We start from the raw sequence: 17,800 nt of genomic DNA, 5'->3' as shown, positions 1-17,800 counted from the left end.
CTTTTGCCATCTTGACCACACTCTGATGTTGCTTGGCTGCATGTGTCCCAGTTTTCATCTGTGAAATGTTAGAGGGTATGGAGGGAAAATCCAGTTCACATTTTGATAAGAATGCACCAAATTTGCACTTCCTGATCAATGTAGCTATACCCTGATATCCACTCTTCACAATTCTGAGTTTCACTTTTCAAGAAAAATTGCCTATGAAAATACACATATTAGGACCGTGTGCACAGAGAAATGTGTATACTATAAGATGATGAGGAACATGCAAAAAGCAATAGTGTTGTCAGAGTAAAAGCTAGAGAGAGCTCCTCTGTCTTTAATGATTGAGTAGAAGAGGGAATTTCAGCAGAATCTTTGCCTCTTACCTAGTTGTGTAACAAGCAACACCTTGTAAAATTCTCTCTTATACACAACCAACTATTAAAGGTACAGGCGCCCTCTTCAGTTTTCAGTTTGGCAACCCTATAGAAAGGTGGCATAAAATGTGTGTATTAGGCAAAATTGTGTATGAAGATATTAGGAGAAATGCATGCAAAAAATACATATGAATTTTTGTGAGGACGAGTCACAAAATGATGTGGAAATGAACTGGAATGAACTTCACATTGGGCAACTGAGAAAATGAAACAAGGTAGACTTCTTTCATGATGGTTGGAAATGTTTTCAAAGTTTGAGCGATGACCTGGACACCATCTTTCATGCTCCATTGCTCATCCACCATTCCTGCCTGTTGTGTCAGCCACACCTCTGAGTTTATCCTAAAGCAGCAGAGACAGTAGGACAACACAACTAATAATCTTCATGCATGGCAAGGTTATTTTTGGTCTACAAATAATAATCAGTACAGAGCTTTTGAGTGTTCAAAGCACACCAAAGTATGCATCATCCCACTGTAATCTGTATAACAACCCTCTAAAGTACCTGATCATTGTTATCCCCCATTGCAGATGAACATCTGAAAGAGTGTGCCCACCTCATAAATTTGTGACTGAGGTGACATTTGAACCTGGGATTCCCAAGTTCACACCTCACTTTCTCAGTCATAAAACTAGGCCACCTCTCAAATACAGAGCACTGAGAGAAAGGCTAGTCCAAGACATTTTGCTGCCTGAGGCAACTTTCCACATTTTCCACACCTCAATTGGAAACAGAAACTTGCTCTTAAGAGGCGCGTCCCTCTCGTTTGAACAGATGAATGGAACATGCTTGCCAAGTCTTCACCTAGAAATTGTTTGTGCCCTTTTAAAAGCTCCTCAGGCTCTGCCTGCTGCAAATAGCACACGTGCGCATGCACACATACACATGTAATACCTAAGGCTAGTCAAGTTAGTTTGGCACATGAAGAAGAAAATCCCTCAGGAACCCCACCCTAACAATAATAATAATAAATAATAAAATAATAATGCATTAAATAATCCAAAGGCTGCTTCCTGAGGTAGCCACCTTTCTCTCCTCCATGACAGGGCAGCTTTGTTTCTCAGGCCCTGGCTGGTGGGCTACCTTGGCCTTGATAGAAGCATGCAGGCCCAGCCTAAACATTAAATGCTGTCACTAAACCTACAAAGGACTCCACAGGGACAATTTTCCACCTCACAGAGACTAGTGGAAATCCTGAATCAGCAGTTTTATCAGACAACTGGAAACCTCCCTGAGGCACAAAAGTCAGGAGACACTCATGTGCGCAACAGGACACCCGAGAGCTATGAAGCCTTTACGCTGAGAGGTTCATCTGATCCCCCATGATAATGCTTTGAATGTACAGTTAGTCCTCTTGCAGTGAGTCAGGAAAGCACTCCAGTGTCATGCCCATGCTAGCACTGGCAGGTCTGGTTACAATCAGAATAAAGCAACCTTTTCTTCTCTTTTCTTTTGTGGTCAACCATTTTATTTATTTTTAATTATTTTTATTAATGTCATTTTCATACCATTGATATAAAAAGATACAGCACAGTACATACATAAAACATAAGAGACATAACAAATCAAACATTTTTGAAGCACTCCAGTGTTATTCCATATTTACTGCTGTATATCTCATTCGGAAATAGGTATAATCTACTTGGAGAAATGAAAATGACTTCAGCAAACCCCAGCAGAAACAGGGGCAGGCCTAGTTTAATAACGGAACGTATACTGCAGATGGTTGCCTAAGGGGTCACAATTTACAAGCTGCTAGATTGCTGAAGAGAACACAGGAGCAAGGAAGACATAACCATCCTCTGATCCAGGTCCTTGTGATTACAGACATGGGGGATGGCACATGTGTGTTCCACCTTCCCTCTGAGCATAGCGATACATTTTGAAATGCTGGTAGTACTTATCATCCCAAAGCCATACTTCCAAAGAGTATCCAAAATTATAGGCAGCTACATTGATCCATAACAACAAACCAATTTTAGTTCTCCTCTCCACTGGGAGGTCTTTCATAACACTAACTGTTCATTCCAGACCAAGCCACTTGAAATATTTTGCCTAATAACCAGAGCGGCTCACAATAATATATGGTTGCTAGGAAAATCCATCTCCTTGCTCCCCAAATAGGGTTGCCATGCCCTGAGTGCCAGGTGGGGTTGCAAGGTCCTGAGATTTTGGTGCCCAAAGATGAGACCTAAGAACAGCTTCTGGTGATGCCACAGAAGGCAAGGCATGATTGTGTCATTAAGAATAATACATACATACATACATACATACATACATACATACAGAATATGGCATTCAAATCAAAAATATAAAGTCTAAAAAATCTAGGAAAACACACACATTTCACATTTCAAAGCAATGATATCACCCTGAGTTTCCCCTTTTCACCGTGACAATGGGAAATGAGGGGTCAGGTCATGAGACCTGGAAACTCTACTTCCAGCACACTTTCTAGCTACTGTAAGGATTTCAGTTGAGTTCCAGAGGAATGGGGAGGCTTCAGGCAGATAGCAGTTGACTCACCCCTGCTAATCCCAAAGGCCCCATGCATTGACCCAACAAGCCCTGTGTTGATCTGCTGCACTCCTCCCATCACATTGTTTCCAACTGCTCCTGCCTTATCATGACCCGGTCATGGAAGAAACAAAGAGGCTGGAATCAAGAACACCCTTAGTAATGGAATACAAAACACACATATTTACCCAGTATATAAAAGATGTGTTGTCAAGAGCTGCAAAGATAGTGTTTATTTAGTCAGCCTTATTGTTTGATTCAACCCAGAATGCAACTCTTCTTAAGTTAGGCCTGCACAAGTTGCAATCCACCCATCTGATGCATGTGTTGTGGTCTGTTACATTTTTGGCAACCACCCTATTTTTCACTCCCAGCCAGGCAATAAAAACAACAGTGGATCGCCATATATAGCTGATGATGAGTTGGATAGGTTACAGTTTTGAGGTTTCTCTTACATGAACTGCAGAGTACCACCTAGTAATATACTGGCTCAAGTAGAAAGATAAAATTAGGTTTCCCAGTGGTAAACACAGGGGAACCAGATGCAAATCCAGTGGTAGCAAGGAATGTGTGTGATGTGGTTACATAAGCTTTACATTCCAGATGTATACTGAACTCAGCCTTTAACAGACCAAAAGATTAAATATGAGATTCAGGGCTCATTCCCACTTGTATTTAAACCAGTTTGCGAGTCTCATTGACATGGGATTGCTGAATCAATTCAGGCCGATGTGTAGTTCCCACTATGGAAGTGAAATATTTCATTGTCCCATGCATTTGTGTCTTTTTTGACGTGATTGTTGTTCCCACTGGATTTGTGCCTCTACAAAATGCATGCTCAGTATCAACTGTAATCGATCCATCCTGGACTTGTTTTTTTAATGTTAGTGATATGACACGCATCTGTGCAACATCCATGATGCAACCATGCAGTGAGGAATTTCTTGTCCCCCTTCTCTTCTCCTAGAGGTCGTCCCTTTGGCTCCAGAGCCCACTGCTTCAATGTCAGTGTTTCCTTTTACTACTTTCATCACTGTTAATACATCCCCCTTCCAGCCTAAGGCTTGCCAGCCTTTGCAGTACAGAGCAGAGCTGGGGGGGAGGGTAGTGGTTGGGGGGGAAGCCCGGGAGCCCTCTGAAAGAGAGGCCAATCCCACCGCCAGCCGCTTCCTTGGATGCTATCTAGGGGAGCAGGGCACCTGGCCCCTTGTCAGCCCTGGGCAGAGGGAGGAGTAGGGGGGCTGGGATAACATGCCAGAGGCGCTCTCTCTCTCTCTCTCTCTTTTTTTTTTCCAGGCCCTTGGCCCCTTCTTCCTCCCTCTTGGCCAGGAGCCCCCTCCCCTTTATAGCCTCTATAGAAGGGAGGGAGCAGGGGCCTCCACATCAGACTTCTTCCTGGGCAGCCTCTCAACCACTGAAGGTGAGTCCGCTGCCCCCCTACATTCCCCCACCCTTGTCCTCGGGGGGGATGGCAGTTTCCCCAAACACCTGGGGCGGGATGGCTTACACCTCTGCCAACCCTCTTCCATAGTCCTTCCCCTCCAGCGTGATGCAACTGAGATCCGAACATCATTCACATTTGTTGAACATGCTTGCAAATTGATTATTTTCAAAAGAACCACCAAAATATGCGTCTTCAAAAAAGCAATTCTTTTGCATTTGCCTCACTTCACCTCGATTCTCCACGATTCAAACCGAATACAGCCAAGTCTGAAATTGTTTCCAATGTAAACGAGGCACCAATCAACAAATTGGTTTAAATTATAGTGGGAATGAGCTCTAAAATGATATGGAAATCTGGGAGCTGTAATACAAAAAGCTCACTACCATTAACTTCTGGAATCGGAATGCCAGAAAGAAATGTCCAGTACACAGTTGGCCCTCTGTATCCATGGATTCTTTAGTCATGGATTTAAGCATCCATGGCTTGAAAATATTTCCCAAAATATAAATTCCAGAAAGCACATCTTTATTTTGCCATTTTATATAAGGGACACCATTTTACTGTGCTGGTCTATTTAATGAGACTTGAGTAGCCACAGATTTTGGAATCCATGGGGGTCCTGGAACTAATCCCCAGCGTATACCAAGGACCCACTGTACTAGCAGTGCAGAGCACATTCAAAGCACTGAACTGAGTGGAGGGATGGAGGTGTGTGGATCATTGTTTTGCTTCATCACCACTTACACTCCAAACAGACCCCTTATTTTTCTCAGATCAGGAAGGTTCTAGTGAATCTGCATCTGAAGAATACTTCTTACAAGGCACCTATGATATCCATCATTAGATCTGTGAATAATTCCTATGGTTCTTGCTGTTGTTGTTGTGTGTCTTCAAATAATTTCTGATTTATGGTGACCCTATCACAGGGTTTTCTTGGCAAAATTTATTCAAAGAGGGGTTGTCTTTGCTTTCCTCTGAGGCTGAGAGAATGTGACTTGTCCAAGCTCACCCAGTGGATTTCCATGGCCGAGCAGGGATTTGAATTGTGGTCTCCAGAGTCCTACTCCAACAGTCAAACTACTATGTCATACAGACTCTCATCTATGGTTCTTACTATGGTGCAAATATAGCTCACAGTAACATTCTAATCCTTTGCTCCCACACTTGGGATTTACTCCAGAGTAAATACAAATACCATCCTGTTGTCCCCTTACATGGATGCAACCAAGAAGTTGTGGTTAAATATCTTGTCCTTCTATCTGCATGGTTCTATTTTGCATTTATTCTGATAAAGACTAATTCTAGTTTGAAATATACTTGTTAGTAAACTTTATTTTGCAGCTATAACTGCTTTCTGGATGATCTTTCAGTTTCTTTGAATTACGTTAAATTTAGGGGCAAAACAGACGGCAGGTAAGGGGCAGCTTAACACCACCCCTTTGAGCGCTGGATTGGGGCCGTGGCACTCACAAACCGCAGCCCTGATCCAGCGTTTTTCCAAGCCACCTCTGCAGCACTTTTTGGCGCTCTTTTTGGAGTGCAGCACGTGAACACCTCACCAATAGTGGCCCCACAATGCCACCTGCCATGCAGTCATGTGGACAGCATGACGCCGGCATCGGGGAGGGGTGACGTTGGGGCGTGCATCATCCAAACACCACACCCCCATGCCAGTGCTTACTGCCGGTCTGTACAGACTATTAGTGAAAAGGTTTTCTGACTACACATGAATAGAAATGGGCTACAAAACTATTATGTTATTAAGTATGTGAATGTTGGGTATGCTAGTTTGCCTCCACTCCTTCTGACCTATTACCGATTGGTCATGCGTCATTGGAACTCAAACAAGCAACTTGATCTGATGTTGCTTCTGCAGTTTCATGAGATATTGGTACAGCATGTCTCTCAATTATCTATTAATAAACCACTCTTTTCCCTCTTTCACAGTAATGCCTTGGCCAATCCCACTTCCATCCAAGCCCTTCTCACACCCCCTTGATACTTTACAGAATTTCAGGGAGGTGCCTACCTATATTTTATCAGCCATCTGATGCAGGGAGTAGCTGGAGGGGGTGAAATGAAGGCTTTGACCACCAAAGAATCCTATCCCCTATTAAACTTTCCTTTAGTCCCCAATTTTCTATCACTATAAAGACTGACAATCATAAATACATAGGACATTTATGGTGTTCAGATTCCCATGGGAACTTTTCCTGCCCCTTTCTTTGGATATCTAAACTGTATTTCTAAATGCTCAACTGACATTGTACATTTCTGCAATGCTAGAAATTTCAGAAGTGAAGGAAAATTTCATTGATATGGGGCAGAATTCTTTTTTTTGGGATGGCCTTTATAAAAGAGCCCTGGTGGCACAGTGGTTAAATGCCTGTACTACAGCCACAAAGTTGTGAGTTCGATCCTAGGGGCTCCAAGGTCCACTCAGCCTTGTATCCTTTTGCAGGTCGCTAAAATAAGTACCCAGATTGTTGGGGGCAATTAGTTTACACATTGTAAACCACTTAGGTAGTGCTTAAGTGCACTGATAAGTGTTATAAAAATGTACTTACTATTGCTATTATTTTCCCCCCACCCCCAACCCCTCTGATTGGATAACTTATGAAATATATGCCACACAAGTAGCACTGTCTGCAACCTTGGTCTCATTCTTTCTTGTACACTCAGGCTGCATCTGCACTGCAGAATTAATGCAGTTCGACACCACTTCAACTGCCATGGCTCAATGCTATGGAATTATGGGATTTGTAATTTTGTGAGATACTTAGCCTTCTTTGTCAGAGAGCTCTGGTGCTGCAACAAACTACTAAATCCAAGATTTTATAGAATGGAGCCAGGACAGTTAAAGTGGAGTTAAACTGCATTAATTCTGCAGTGTGGCACAAGCCTTTGTCAGAATCTATGGAATTTAGGACAGCTCTGTAGTTGCTCTTATCATGCTATACACTGAAGGTGAAATCCTGTTGGTGACATACAGAAGTGTAACAAAATTCAAAGATATGGCCATGTTAGGCTATAGAATCAGTACGTAGAAAGATCTTGTAGCATCTTTGAGACTGACTGAAAGAAAAAAATTGACAGCATGAGCTTTTATAGATTTCAGTCTACTTCCTCAGATGCATTCAAACTTTCTGCAAACAAAAGTCTACAAGCCTTTCTGGGGAACAGATTGACCAACAGGGAGTGTTCCATCCCAACCTGTGCATCTGATAAATGCCTGATAATATATTCCAAATGCTTTCTCCTCAAACAGCAACTTTTATTGACTTGAATTGATGGAAGTATTACAGTCCATCCTCGCCTTATGCAGGGGATCCGTTCCGGATCCCTCCACATAAGGCAAATTCTGCCTATGCTCAAGCCCCATTGGAAACAATGGGGCTCGTGCGCGGCGGCATGGTGGCGCGGGCGTGCGCGGGGCGCAATGGGCGCGCGCGCCCATTCAATTGAATGGGACGCGCCGCCCCTTCCGCCTCGCGCACGCCGCGGCTTCAGCACATGTGCTCAAGGCCGCGTATGGCGCGCCCGCGTATGGCGCAGGCGCACTGTATTAATCTTTAGGCTTTAGTTGCCATAATAGTTCCTGTCTGGGGCCTTGTCTTCACAGGTCAAAATATTCTGGGGCAGCCAGTTGTTTGTATATGCATCCTGCTGTGCTGGCCAATACGGTGGTGGCGGGTCAGGTCAGAATGAGGGGCCCAGCATTGATCAGGTGGCTGGGCATCTTGTTCTGACCTCAGAGTGAGTGACTTGCCATGGCAGTGGCTGCGCCAGGTGGCACACCAGGACACATTGTAAACAGTCACCTGGTGTCACAACGGAGGGCTCCAGAATTTTCAGGATGATCTGGAGCAATAGGTGCAGTGTTTTACAATACTCTGTTATAAGGGTGGGTGGTATACCTCAGATTCAGTGCTGGACTGGCGGACATCATTCAGACTGTTCACACCAGAATTCAAGTTTGTACTGTGCATTGTCTGGACTCCCCCAAAAGAGGACAGTGGCAAGATGTTTTATTTGGCACATGCAGACAGGAACTAGGAGTTAGGTGCATTAATAACTAATAATAATGACTTTAGTAGCTATTCTAAAACATTCCTTCACATTGGAGCTATGCAGGTTTGCATCAAGTGCAAATCTCAGAACTCAAATATGCTAACTATAATAAACATCAGGCAGTTGTGTGGCACTTCTTTACCCTTAGAAAGGAGTCGCTGGCCTTTTCTGGACTGTGAGAAGCTTTGCCCAAGCCTGTTCTGCATCTCCCCAAAGCACAAAGATTCTATAGAGCACAAAGTCTCTGCAACCCAAATCAGTGGATAGGACAGGACAGCTGTATTTACAATTGTAGCTCAGTCAAGAACACAAAACAACTTACCAACATCCTGTCGGACCACTTTGGGGAATGCCTTGAGGTATCCTCTCAGAGTCTGAAAATGCCCCGGCACTCCTCTTTTCATGTGTTGCTAGGTGTGTTCTAGGCTGAAAGAGCTAAACTAAAACATCAGACCTAGCCTACAGCATTTGGGGACTGTTGCACTTTAAAGCTTTATCCCATTTCAGCCAATCAAAACCATTTTTCACATTGCTTTGCTTGAGGCTTCTGATTGCAACTTCCAGTCCAAATCCAAACCACAGAGCAATGACACTTGCAAACAAACAGGGCACGAGACCCAGAAAAAAACGTGGACTACTGCACAAAAGCATATCTTCAAACTTTGTTGCTGGAGGGCAATGCCACAACATAAGGTGAGGGGCTCAGGAAATCTCATAAGGTAAATGATAAGTGCTTTAAAATCTGTTAGCCCTTCTCTCACACTCATTTGCTATTCTCCCTTAATTTTAAAAATTTTAAAGTTGCTTTTTCATTTGTGTGTATTGTCCCTTTGACCAGTGCCTTGTACTGATTACATTGGCCAGGGTAACTGGATGTCCTCCTTTTCCCGGACATGATCTCCATTTCAGCCTTCTGTCATGGAGGAATGTCAAAATGTCCTCCATTTGGAGCATGACAAAGAAGCATGAATTTACATTTATATTTGTGTTTTTGGCTTTTATTTCATCACATCCTACATTGTTCTTGAATGTCCTACATTTTATGGTGCCTTATCCTCCTTTGCAGTTAGGATATCTGGTCACCCTGTTATTGGTATTAAACTGTTTAAATGTCAGAAGAGAGAGATGCATAACTGGATTTGCATACCCAGTAAGTTGGTCCTCTCTCTTTAGCCTTGCTATACTTGACCTTTTGCTGTCACCTAGCAGCAGCTATAGGATGATCATCCTATACAAAGCAACCAATGGAAAACTGCCCTTTCTTCAATACCTAAAATTTCTTTAGATCTGTGTTTGGTTCAGCGCAAACTGATGTTTAGGTATATTGAACAGAATTGAATCTATTTAGAAAGACATTGTATACTTCATCTAGTGTTGGTAGGTTTTCAAACTGTGATAAGGGAGTCTCTTATCCCTTAAAGGGACAGCCAAAATTCGTTGCAATTTCTTCATAAAATTAACATATCATTCATATTCAAATTCAAATTACATTATCCATATATGAAGGGATTTGGAGGGTGAGGGAATCTTGTTCAGTCTACGCAAATGGAAAAGCTTTCCAACCCTCAAATAGACGACATTTCTTATAATAAGGGACAACTGTCAACCCTAAATTCATCTAAATGCTGATAATAATTTCATGTATCCGATGATGTAGGTATATTCAGTGGTGACCCCATTCTGGGTGGCTAAATTACAATGTATCAATTCTCTACTGGAAAAAAGGTTTTTTGATATTTGTAGGCATACATGGTTTTTTAAATTATATCCCTAAAACAAGGAAGTTATCTACCAGTCAACATAACTGGAGTCTCTGCTTGTACCATTGCCAAAAACCTGCACTCCAAAGTTGGAAAGATTATTATTCACCCCCAACTGTCCATTGTCAGGAGATCTCACTGTTTAGCTGGTCATGAATGAATATTTTATAGATGACAGCTTCAAAAAAATATTGGAAATATAATGTTTAGGCCTAAACCATACTCCTGCTATGTATACATCCTCTTTTCCCTTTACCTATATTTTGTATTCACCCCCTTTTCCCTTTTTTGTCTTTTTTCTTATTCTTCATTTCTTTGAAATTGTTTTTCTTCCATACTTCCCTCCTCTTTGCTTATTTCTTGTGTGTCATGTCTAAAATTTAGATTGTAAGTATGAACACATGGACTACCAGGCCACTTGACTTTGTAAACTGCTGTGGAAGCCTTTTTGTCCCTATGCTCCAACATTTCACAAATGAAAACGGGTACACATGTGGCTATGCAACATTAGAGTGTGGTCAAATTGGCAAACATTATTAACGAAGAAGAATGCACAAGCTAGGAGAGGCTGAAACAGTTTGCTTTCATCTGAGCCTAGTGAGAAGGTTGAGAGTCACCCCCTCTCCATTCCTCTCCCTCTGCTAATTAAGTAAAAGCTACTTTTGCATTTTGAATTCAATCTGTAGCAATTGAAGCCAGCTGAGGACAAAGGGGAAAGTGGGAGGAGAAGGAGGAGAAAGGGACACTGGGGCATTTTAAAAGCAGCCAAAATTAGGACAGCAGAGGATTAATCAGAACTGTCTCTGCCAAATTGGGAGTGTTGGATGGTAGAATATGAATGCTTTAAGCAAACAACTGAACCTAAATATAACCATATATGAAAATGACTTGTATCAAAATTAAATCTTATTCCAAGAATCTGTGTAGCTAGTATTTTGTACTCTGACTGGTAGCAACTCCCCAGGCTTCTAAACAATGGCCTTTCCCAGCATCTCCTACCTAGACCTTTGTGCTCTGGCAGTTGTTGAAGGGTGCCAAGTGCTGGCACTGGGACTGTGTGAAGCAACTCAAAAGAAATATAAGGCACAGTTCTTAAGGAAGCACTTTTGCTAAATGACTCACACAGTATGTAAAACTAGCATATGCACTACAACAGCAAATTCAGAATAACCAGAAAATTCAGAATAATGGTGTAGCGGTTTAGATGCTGGACCAGGACACTAAAGACCAGGGTACAAATCTGCACTTGGCTGTGGAAACCTACTTGGTGAATTTGGAGAAGTTACACTCTCACAACATCAAAAAAATGCAATAGGAAACTACCTCTGATGATCTTGCCAAAAAAATCAATAACAACTCTGTGATAGGTTCATCTTAGAGTCACTATACGTCAGAAATGACTTGAAGGCGCACAACAAGGGCACTATAACGTTAGGATCACTCAGGTACACACACACACACACAATGAGACCTGCCTAACAGAAGTTAAAGGTACATGCTTGGCTTCTCTTAAGAAAGGATTGTCAAAGTTTTAGCACCTTTGGTGCTTTGGTGAATGTCAGATCCTCACCTAGACCAGTGTAATATGATAACCATGTAAATAAGTATTTAATTTTAAAACATGATGCAGAAGATAATGTATGAAAGCTATGAGACCATGGCAGTGGCTTCCTAAATCTAATCCTTAGCCATTTTAAAATATTAACTTACTTAGGGCCATTCTCTAAAAATACCAGCTATCCGTAGGTGTAAAGATCAATCACAGCAGAGAATATAAACTAGGAAGGACAAGCTGTATGCCTCTTCTTCTACTTGGTATTTTTATTCATAGGATCATATTCAACCTGCTATATTTTAAAAACTTAAGTAGCTGCTGTAGGCAGGGGGTGGGGAAGCAAACCAGGAGGGGAAGGAAGTATATCCTAACCAGCGTAATTTCTTGGACATGCATACAATCAGTTGTAAAGTTAGTGGGGTAGAGACTGGTCTGTATTTCAGATCATATGTTATTATTTCTCAAGAAGACTGGTCTTTCAGTCTTGTTCATTGAATAACTATTGCCATAGCCTATCAGGCAAATTGATAACTATTACTGCTTTTGTAGTTTTTTTGTGGGTTTTTCGGGCTATGTGGCCATGTTCTAGTAGAGTTTCTTTCTGACGTTTTGCCAGCATCTGTGGCTGGCATCGAGATGCCAGCCACAGATGCTGGCGAAACGTCAGAAAGAAACTGCTAGAACATGGCCACATAGCCCGAAAAACCCACACAAAACTATGGATGCCGGCCATGAAAGCCTTCGACTATTACTGCTTTTGTTGTTGTGATAGTGGTGGTGGTGTGGTGATTAAAAAGACAAACATGTACTTAATACGTATATGTGACTGGGGTTTTTGCAATTTGTTCTTGAAGACACTGAAGAGTACATTGTACATTATTGTGAAATTTGCCTTGCCCTGAGAAATATCTTGGCTGAGACTTTTATCAGATATTGAATGTCACAACTGTACACCATTGCTCATTCTAGAATACAAAACATGACTTGGCTTCTATTCCTGGCCCCTTTTTTGACAAACAAATTGGGTGATTGGTCTTTTCTGGGTTGCTCTGCTGTACACTTGAATAAGAATCTGGTCTCACAAATCTATAATAAAGGATTTACTGATTCACTTGTCATAAAATCACATATTTGGAAGAGACTCCAAGGGCCATCCAGTCCAACCCTCAGCCATGCAGGAACACAGAATCAAAGCACTCCCAACAGATGGCCATCCAGCCTCTGTTTAAAGACCTCAAAATGTCTAATGTTTTTATGCAATGTATATGTATTTTTAATATTTTCTAGTACTGGTTTGGCAGAAGGGTGGGAGGAGACACAGGACAATGCTATCTTGTAATGAAAATAGTCAAGAGTACACTGTTTGTGCAAAAACCTCCCACTAAAGTAAGGCTGTGCTATGACAGGTGCCACATCAATGGGTGCCAAGTTTGGGAGCAGCCTTCCACAGCAGACGGAGGACAGAAGCAAAGCTTTCTTCTGTGTGCCACAAATCAGCACAGCTGCTGCATTATAAATAACCTTAGTTGATGTATCAGGTTTGTGAGGTAATATTTTCATACCAGTAGACACCCTTGCAATGGCTCTCCAGAAAAGAATTACTGGTAGGCCATTTGCAGTTAGGTTGAAACTGGAAGTTTTCTCCTTTTCTACAGTTGGTGATGACTTCAAACTTGTCTTTCCTCCTTATCTTATCTGGCCTCCTAACTTGTCCCAAAGGTGTCTGTACATTTGTTTTTGCATTATTTTCCCCCAAGCATGCTATAAAAATATGAAGCCTGAACTTTTCATCCCTGACTCACCATTCTTCTTCTCTATAAAGATTGGTGCCAGTTTATGATGCAAGTATATTTTTCACCTATTCCCTATCGAACCAGAAAATGATGATCTCTTCTGTGTTTTATGCACACTCTGCACATAGTATAGATATAAAATATGCATCATCACTGTGTAGCATTCTCTCTCATTTTCTATCATTGACATTTCAAGTCAGACCCAGCAAAGAGTATTGTGTTCTTTGCACAGAAAAGCAGTTTTTTGTAGGGGAACATCCTCCTCCTATGAAAAACCTTGAGTAAAGCAAGACTGAGCAGAACTGAGACTTGCAAGATCAGCTTTTTTTCAACTGAACCCTGAGTACCACCAACCAAAATTAGGTGCAAAAATAGGTGATCATGAACTTGGAATGAAGGAACAGAGGACCTCTGATCACATGCTTAGCCAAAGAATTTGTGGTCATCACCAAAACCAGAAGTCTTTTCATGCATAATCTCCTCCTGGGGCCCTTTCATGCTACACAGCTATGGCACTGCAATCCCACTTTGAATGAATGAATTTCTTTATTACAGCCATAGACCATCACAAGTAAAAGGGTATAGTATTAAGAAAAAAGGCAAATTAAAACATATTTAAAATCATCCCTTCATGGGAAGAATAAGGAAGTACGACAGAACTTAATACAAGACTGAGGGTTGAAAAAGAAGAGAATGGTATGAGAATGGAGTTGGATGACAGAACAGATAGAAAGTTGGGTTGTTTATATATGGGTGAAGAGACATAATGATATAAGGAGACTTACAGAAAATATTAAAGAACACAGTGTCAATGTTATAATATGACAAAGCTATTACTTTAATGGATATTGTTTATCTTGTATCCAATGATGAAATATGGTGTATGATATAGAAAGTTTGTTTTAATCAATAAAATTTTAACTTTTTTTTTTTAAAAATCATCCCTTCAGCTTACATTGCCTCAATGCATCTCTAGACAAATTTGATATTAGTCTCCTGCCAAAATCATTACCTACCAAATTTTAACCATTGCTGCAAAAAATCTGGCTATGTTATATGTTATATTAAAGTTGGTATTTGACAGCATTAAAGAAGTATAGAAAAAGCTGTGCAGCCTTAATATTTGTGCAATAAAGGTAAGATATGTCTAGAATGGATATCTCTATAAAATGAGCATTGAAGTAAAAACATACTCTGTTCTGTAAAGTCGAAGGCTTTCATGGCCGGCATCCATAGTTTTTTGTGGGGTTTTTGGGCTATGTGGCCATGTTCTAGCAGAGTTTCTTTCTGACGTTTCGCCAACATCTGTGGCTGGCATCTTCAGAGAAAGAAGATGCCAGCCACAGATGCTGGCAAAACATCAGAAAGAAACCCTGCTAGAACATGGCCACATAGCCCAAAAAACCCACAAAAAACTATACTCTGTTCTTTCTACTCATGATCCTACTTTAACTGCCATGCTTTCATCCTATGGAATCCCAGTGTTTGCAGTTTGGTTAGGCACCAGAGAGAGTTCTAAATACCTTTCCTTCAACTGTATACCATGGCATCGGGGACGGGTGACGTTGGGGCGTGCGTCATCCAAACACCACACCCCCATGCCAGTGCTTACTGCCGGTCTGTACAGACTATTAGTGAAAAGGTTTTCTGACTACACATGAATAGAAATGGGCTACAAAACTATTATGTTATTAAGTATTTCATGGTATAACTGTATACCATGAAAAGGCCCCTGGCTGCCACCCCAATATTTTTCTTTAAAATTTGAATTTAGGCCAGTAGTAGTGGATGGTAAGCCTTTTGGACATTATAATATTGGTAGTCTGAAATAGCGATGGAAATAATACTGATTTTTTTTCCTGTCAAGAAATGCTTGAAAACCTCCATCAAGCGAAATGATCATGGTTGCAAGATTCTTTACACTTTACATAGTCTCCCACAGCCTTTATCTGAACAAAGCTACAATTTTTGCACTGAAAATACTTTTTTGTACAGAAAATATGTTTCCTACACAAGGGGCAGTATATCCCCCCCCCCCCCGCACACAAACAAAGTGTATTTCTATGTAAAAGATTTCAAAAAACACTTTCTGAAGCACAAGCAGACCTCAAAGGCTAAATGAAACTGTGCAGCAGGGAGAAAGAATAGTGAGGGAACTCTTCATTCCTGCTTCTGAAGATAAGAAAGGCACAGATTTGCATCCCAAGACTGACATATTTCTTCTTCTAATACAAATCACCCAGAAACCTTCCATTAGATCCCACTCTACCTTCTTCCCAATTATGGTATATAAAGGCTGGAGAGACATAGAATTGGAATTTATCTTGTGGTATCCAAACTAGCTATTTCAATGACTTTCTAAAAATTGTGCAGGTGCCCTTCTCTTTACTGAGTTGGAGAGCATCAGAAGGACTATGAGACACAGTACAAAGGTTAGTCTGACCTTCTAATCTACACAACATGGTGCTTCTTACCACAATCCATCGCACATCTACCTCTAACTTGCCTGATGGAATAACATCTAGACTTTAAAAAACCCATAGAAATCCATAGATATGTTTCTTCACTGCATCCCAACTGAAAATTAGAGCAATGTTATAATCAAATACCATTATTCCTTGCATTGAGAGTATTATTTTACCCTATCTTTAGTCAGAGCAATGAAGAGAACCAACTGAAAAACTTGCACAGCTTAGCTAAAGTCTAGTTAACTGGTAACCCATCCCTTGCTTCAGAGTCTTCATTCTGAAGCTAAACACTAGCAGGCCTTCCTTCCTTACCCAGGACCAAGGTGAATCAGTATCTTCCGAAGGCATCTTGAGATGGTCTCTGTCCTCCATTGCCAGGGAATCAGGCTGCCAGGGCTGTTATTTAGCACGGGTTCCAAATTCCGTCAGAAACAAAAATGCGACCTTAGAGGAATACGTTGTTGACAACAAAGATCCGGAGAAAATATTTTCTCAGTGATCATGTTTGCTTGCTAATTTAGCCTGCTCAGCTTCTCGGAACCTCAGCCAGGACAAGAAACATGAGCTCAATAAGCTGTTGCCCACTTGCTTTGCAACTGACTCCTTAAGTATCTGAGTTAAATCATGAGCCTCCCTGAGAACGGAGGTGTTTGTACATGCAGGGGATGCAGCTTCCAGCAGGATGCATTTTTATTAGATGATTCAGAGACCTGCACTTAAACTGGGGGTGAAGAGGAGGAAGGGGGTTTATCATTTACCATAAAGTACTTCCACTTGCATAGAACAGGTCATCCATATTTATTTATTTATTTTGCAGAACCACTACTGCAGTCCTGAATACTGTCCCTCAGGAATAAGTGGTAGAGTGGGTAGAGGAGGGAACCACTGTGGTATAGTGGTTATAGTGTTGCATTTGAACCTGAGTGATCTAGGTTGAAGTCCCAGCTAAGTTACAAAACTCACTGGGCCTTGGATCAGTCACGAGTGGTGGCTTCTGACTTTTGCTTTGTATTTCTGTCCATAGAGAAAAAGGAGCCTGCAGTCAAGAGGTAAGATGAAGACCAGGAATGGGAAGGGCAGCTATGAAAGAGCTAGAAAAGATCCTAAAGAGTAAAGTTATACAACTGAGCACTAAAGTTAGAATCTTCCAAGCCATTTTATTCCACATCATCATGTACGGATGCAAGAGCTGGACAGTGAAGAAAGCAGATAAGGGTTTTTTTTCCTATCAAGAAATGTATGAAAACCCCCACCAAGTGAAATTATGATGGTTGCAAGTTTCTTTACACTTTGAAATGTGGTGCTGGAGTAGAGTGCTGAGGATACTGTGGACAGCCAAAAAGACAAACAAATGGGTCCTTGAACAAATCAAGCCTGAAATACCCCTAGAAGCCAAGATGATCAAATTGAGGCTGTTGTACTTTGGTCACAACATAAGGCATGAATCATAGGAAAAGACAATAATGCTAGAAAAGGTTGAGGGTAGAAGAAAAAGAGGAAGAACACATGCCATATGGCTATACTCAATTAGGGAGTTAACAGGCACGAGCCTGCAAAACTTAAGTAGTGCAATAGAAGACAGGAGGTCTTGGAGATGTCTAATCCATGAGGTCCCCATGAGTCAAGGTCAGCTCAAGGGCAATTCACAACAACAACAGGGGGGGAAATTCCATTGTGACCCATACTGGGCTATTTCATATGGGTAACTTTTATCAAAGCACAGCACATGAAGAAATGTAACATGGTTGCCACTTCCTCCTCCACACATT

At 41.4% G+C, this 17,800-nt stretch overlaps 1 protein-coding gene across 3 annotated transcripts in view; it reads right to left on the bottom strand.

Annotated features, from left to right (window-relative positions):
* LPIN1 (lipin 1) overlaps positions 1 to 16,521 on the bottom strand; it is a 112,479-nt gene extending 95,958 nt beyond the window's left edge. For all 3 annotated transcript variants that reach the window (XM_089478102.1, XM_089478103.1, XM_089478104.1), the window contains exon 1: positions 16,344 to 16,521. In XM_089478102.1, the coding sequence (XP_089334228.1) occupies positions 16,344 to 16,403 (60 nt within the window). In that variant the 5' untranslated portion in view covers positions 16,404 to 16,521. The remainder of the gene's footprint in view (positions 1 to 16,343) is intronic.
* Positions 16,522 to 17,800: the final 1,279 nt, after the last annotated feature.

This window comes from Sceloporus occidentalis, unplaced genomic scaffold, assembly GCF_023333645.1.
Source record: "Sceloporus occidentalis isolate IW3139 unplaced genomic scaffold, rSceOcc1.0.p SCAF_12, whole genome shotgun sequence".
Taxonomy (NCBI): domain Eukaryota; kingdom Metazoa; phylum Chordata; class Lepidosauria; order Squamata; family Phrynosomatidae; genus Sceloporus; species Sceloporus occidentalis.
The sequence above is the reverse complement of the archived record's forward strand: the minus strand, read 5'-3'. Positions and strand labels throughout refer to the sequence as shown.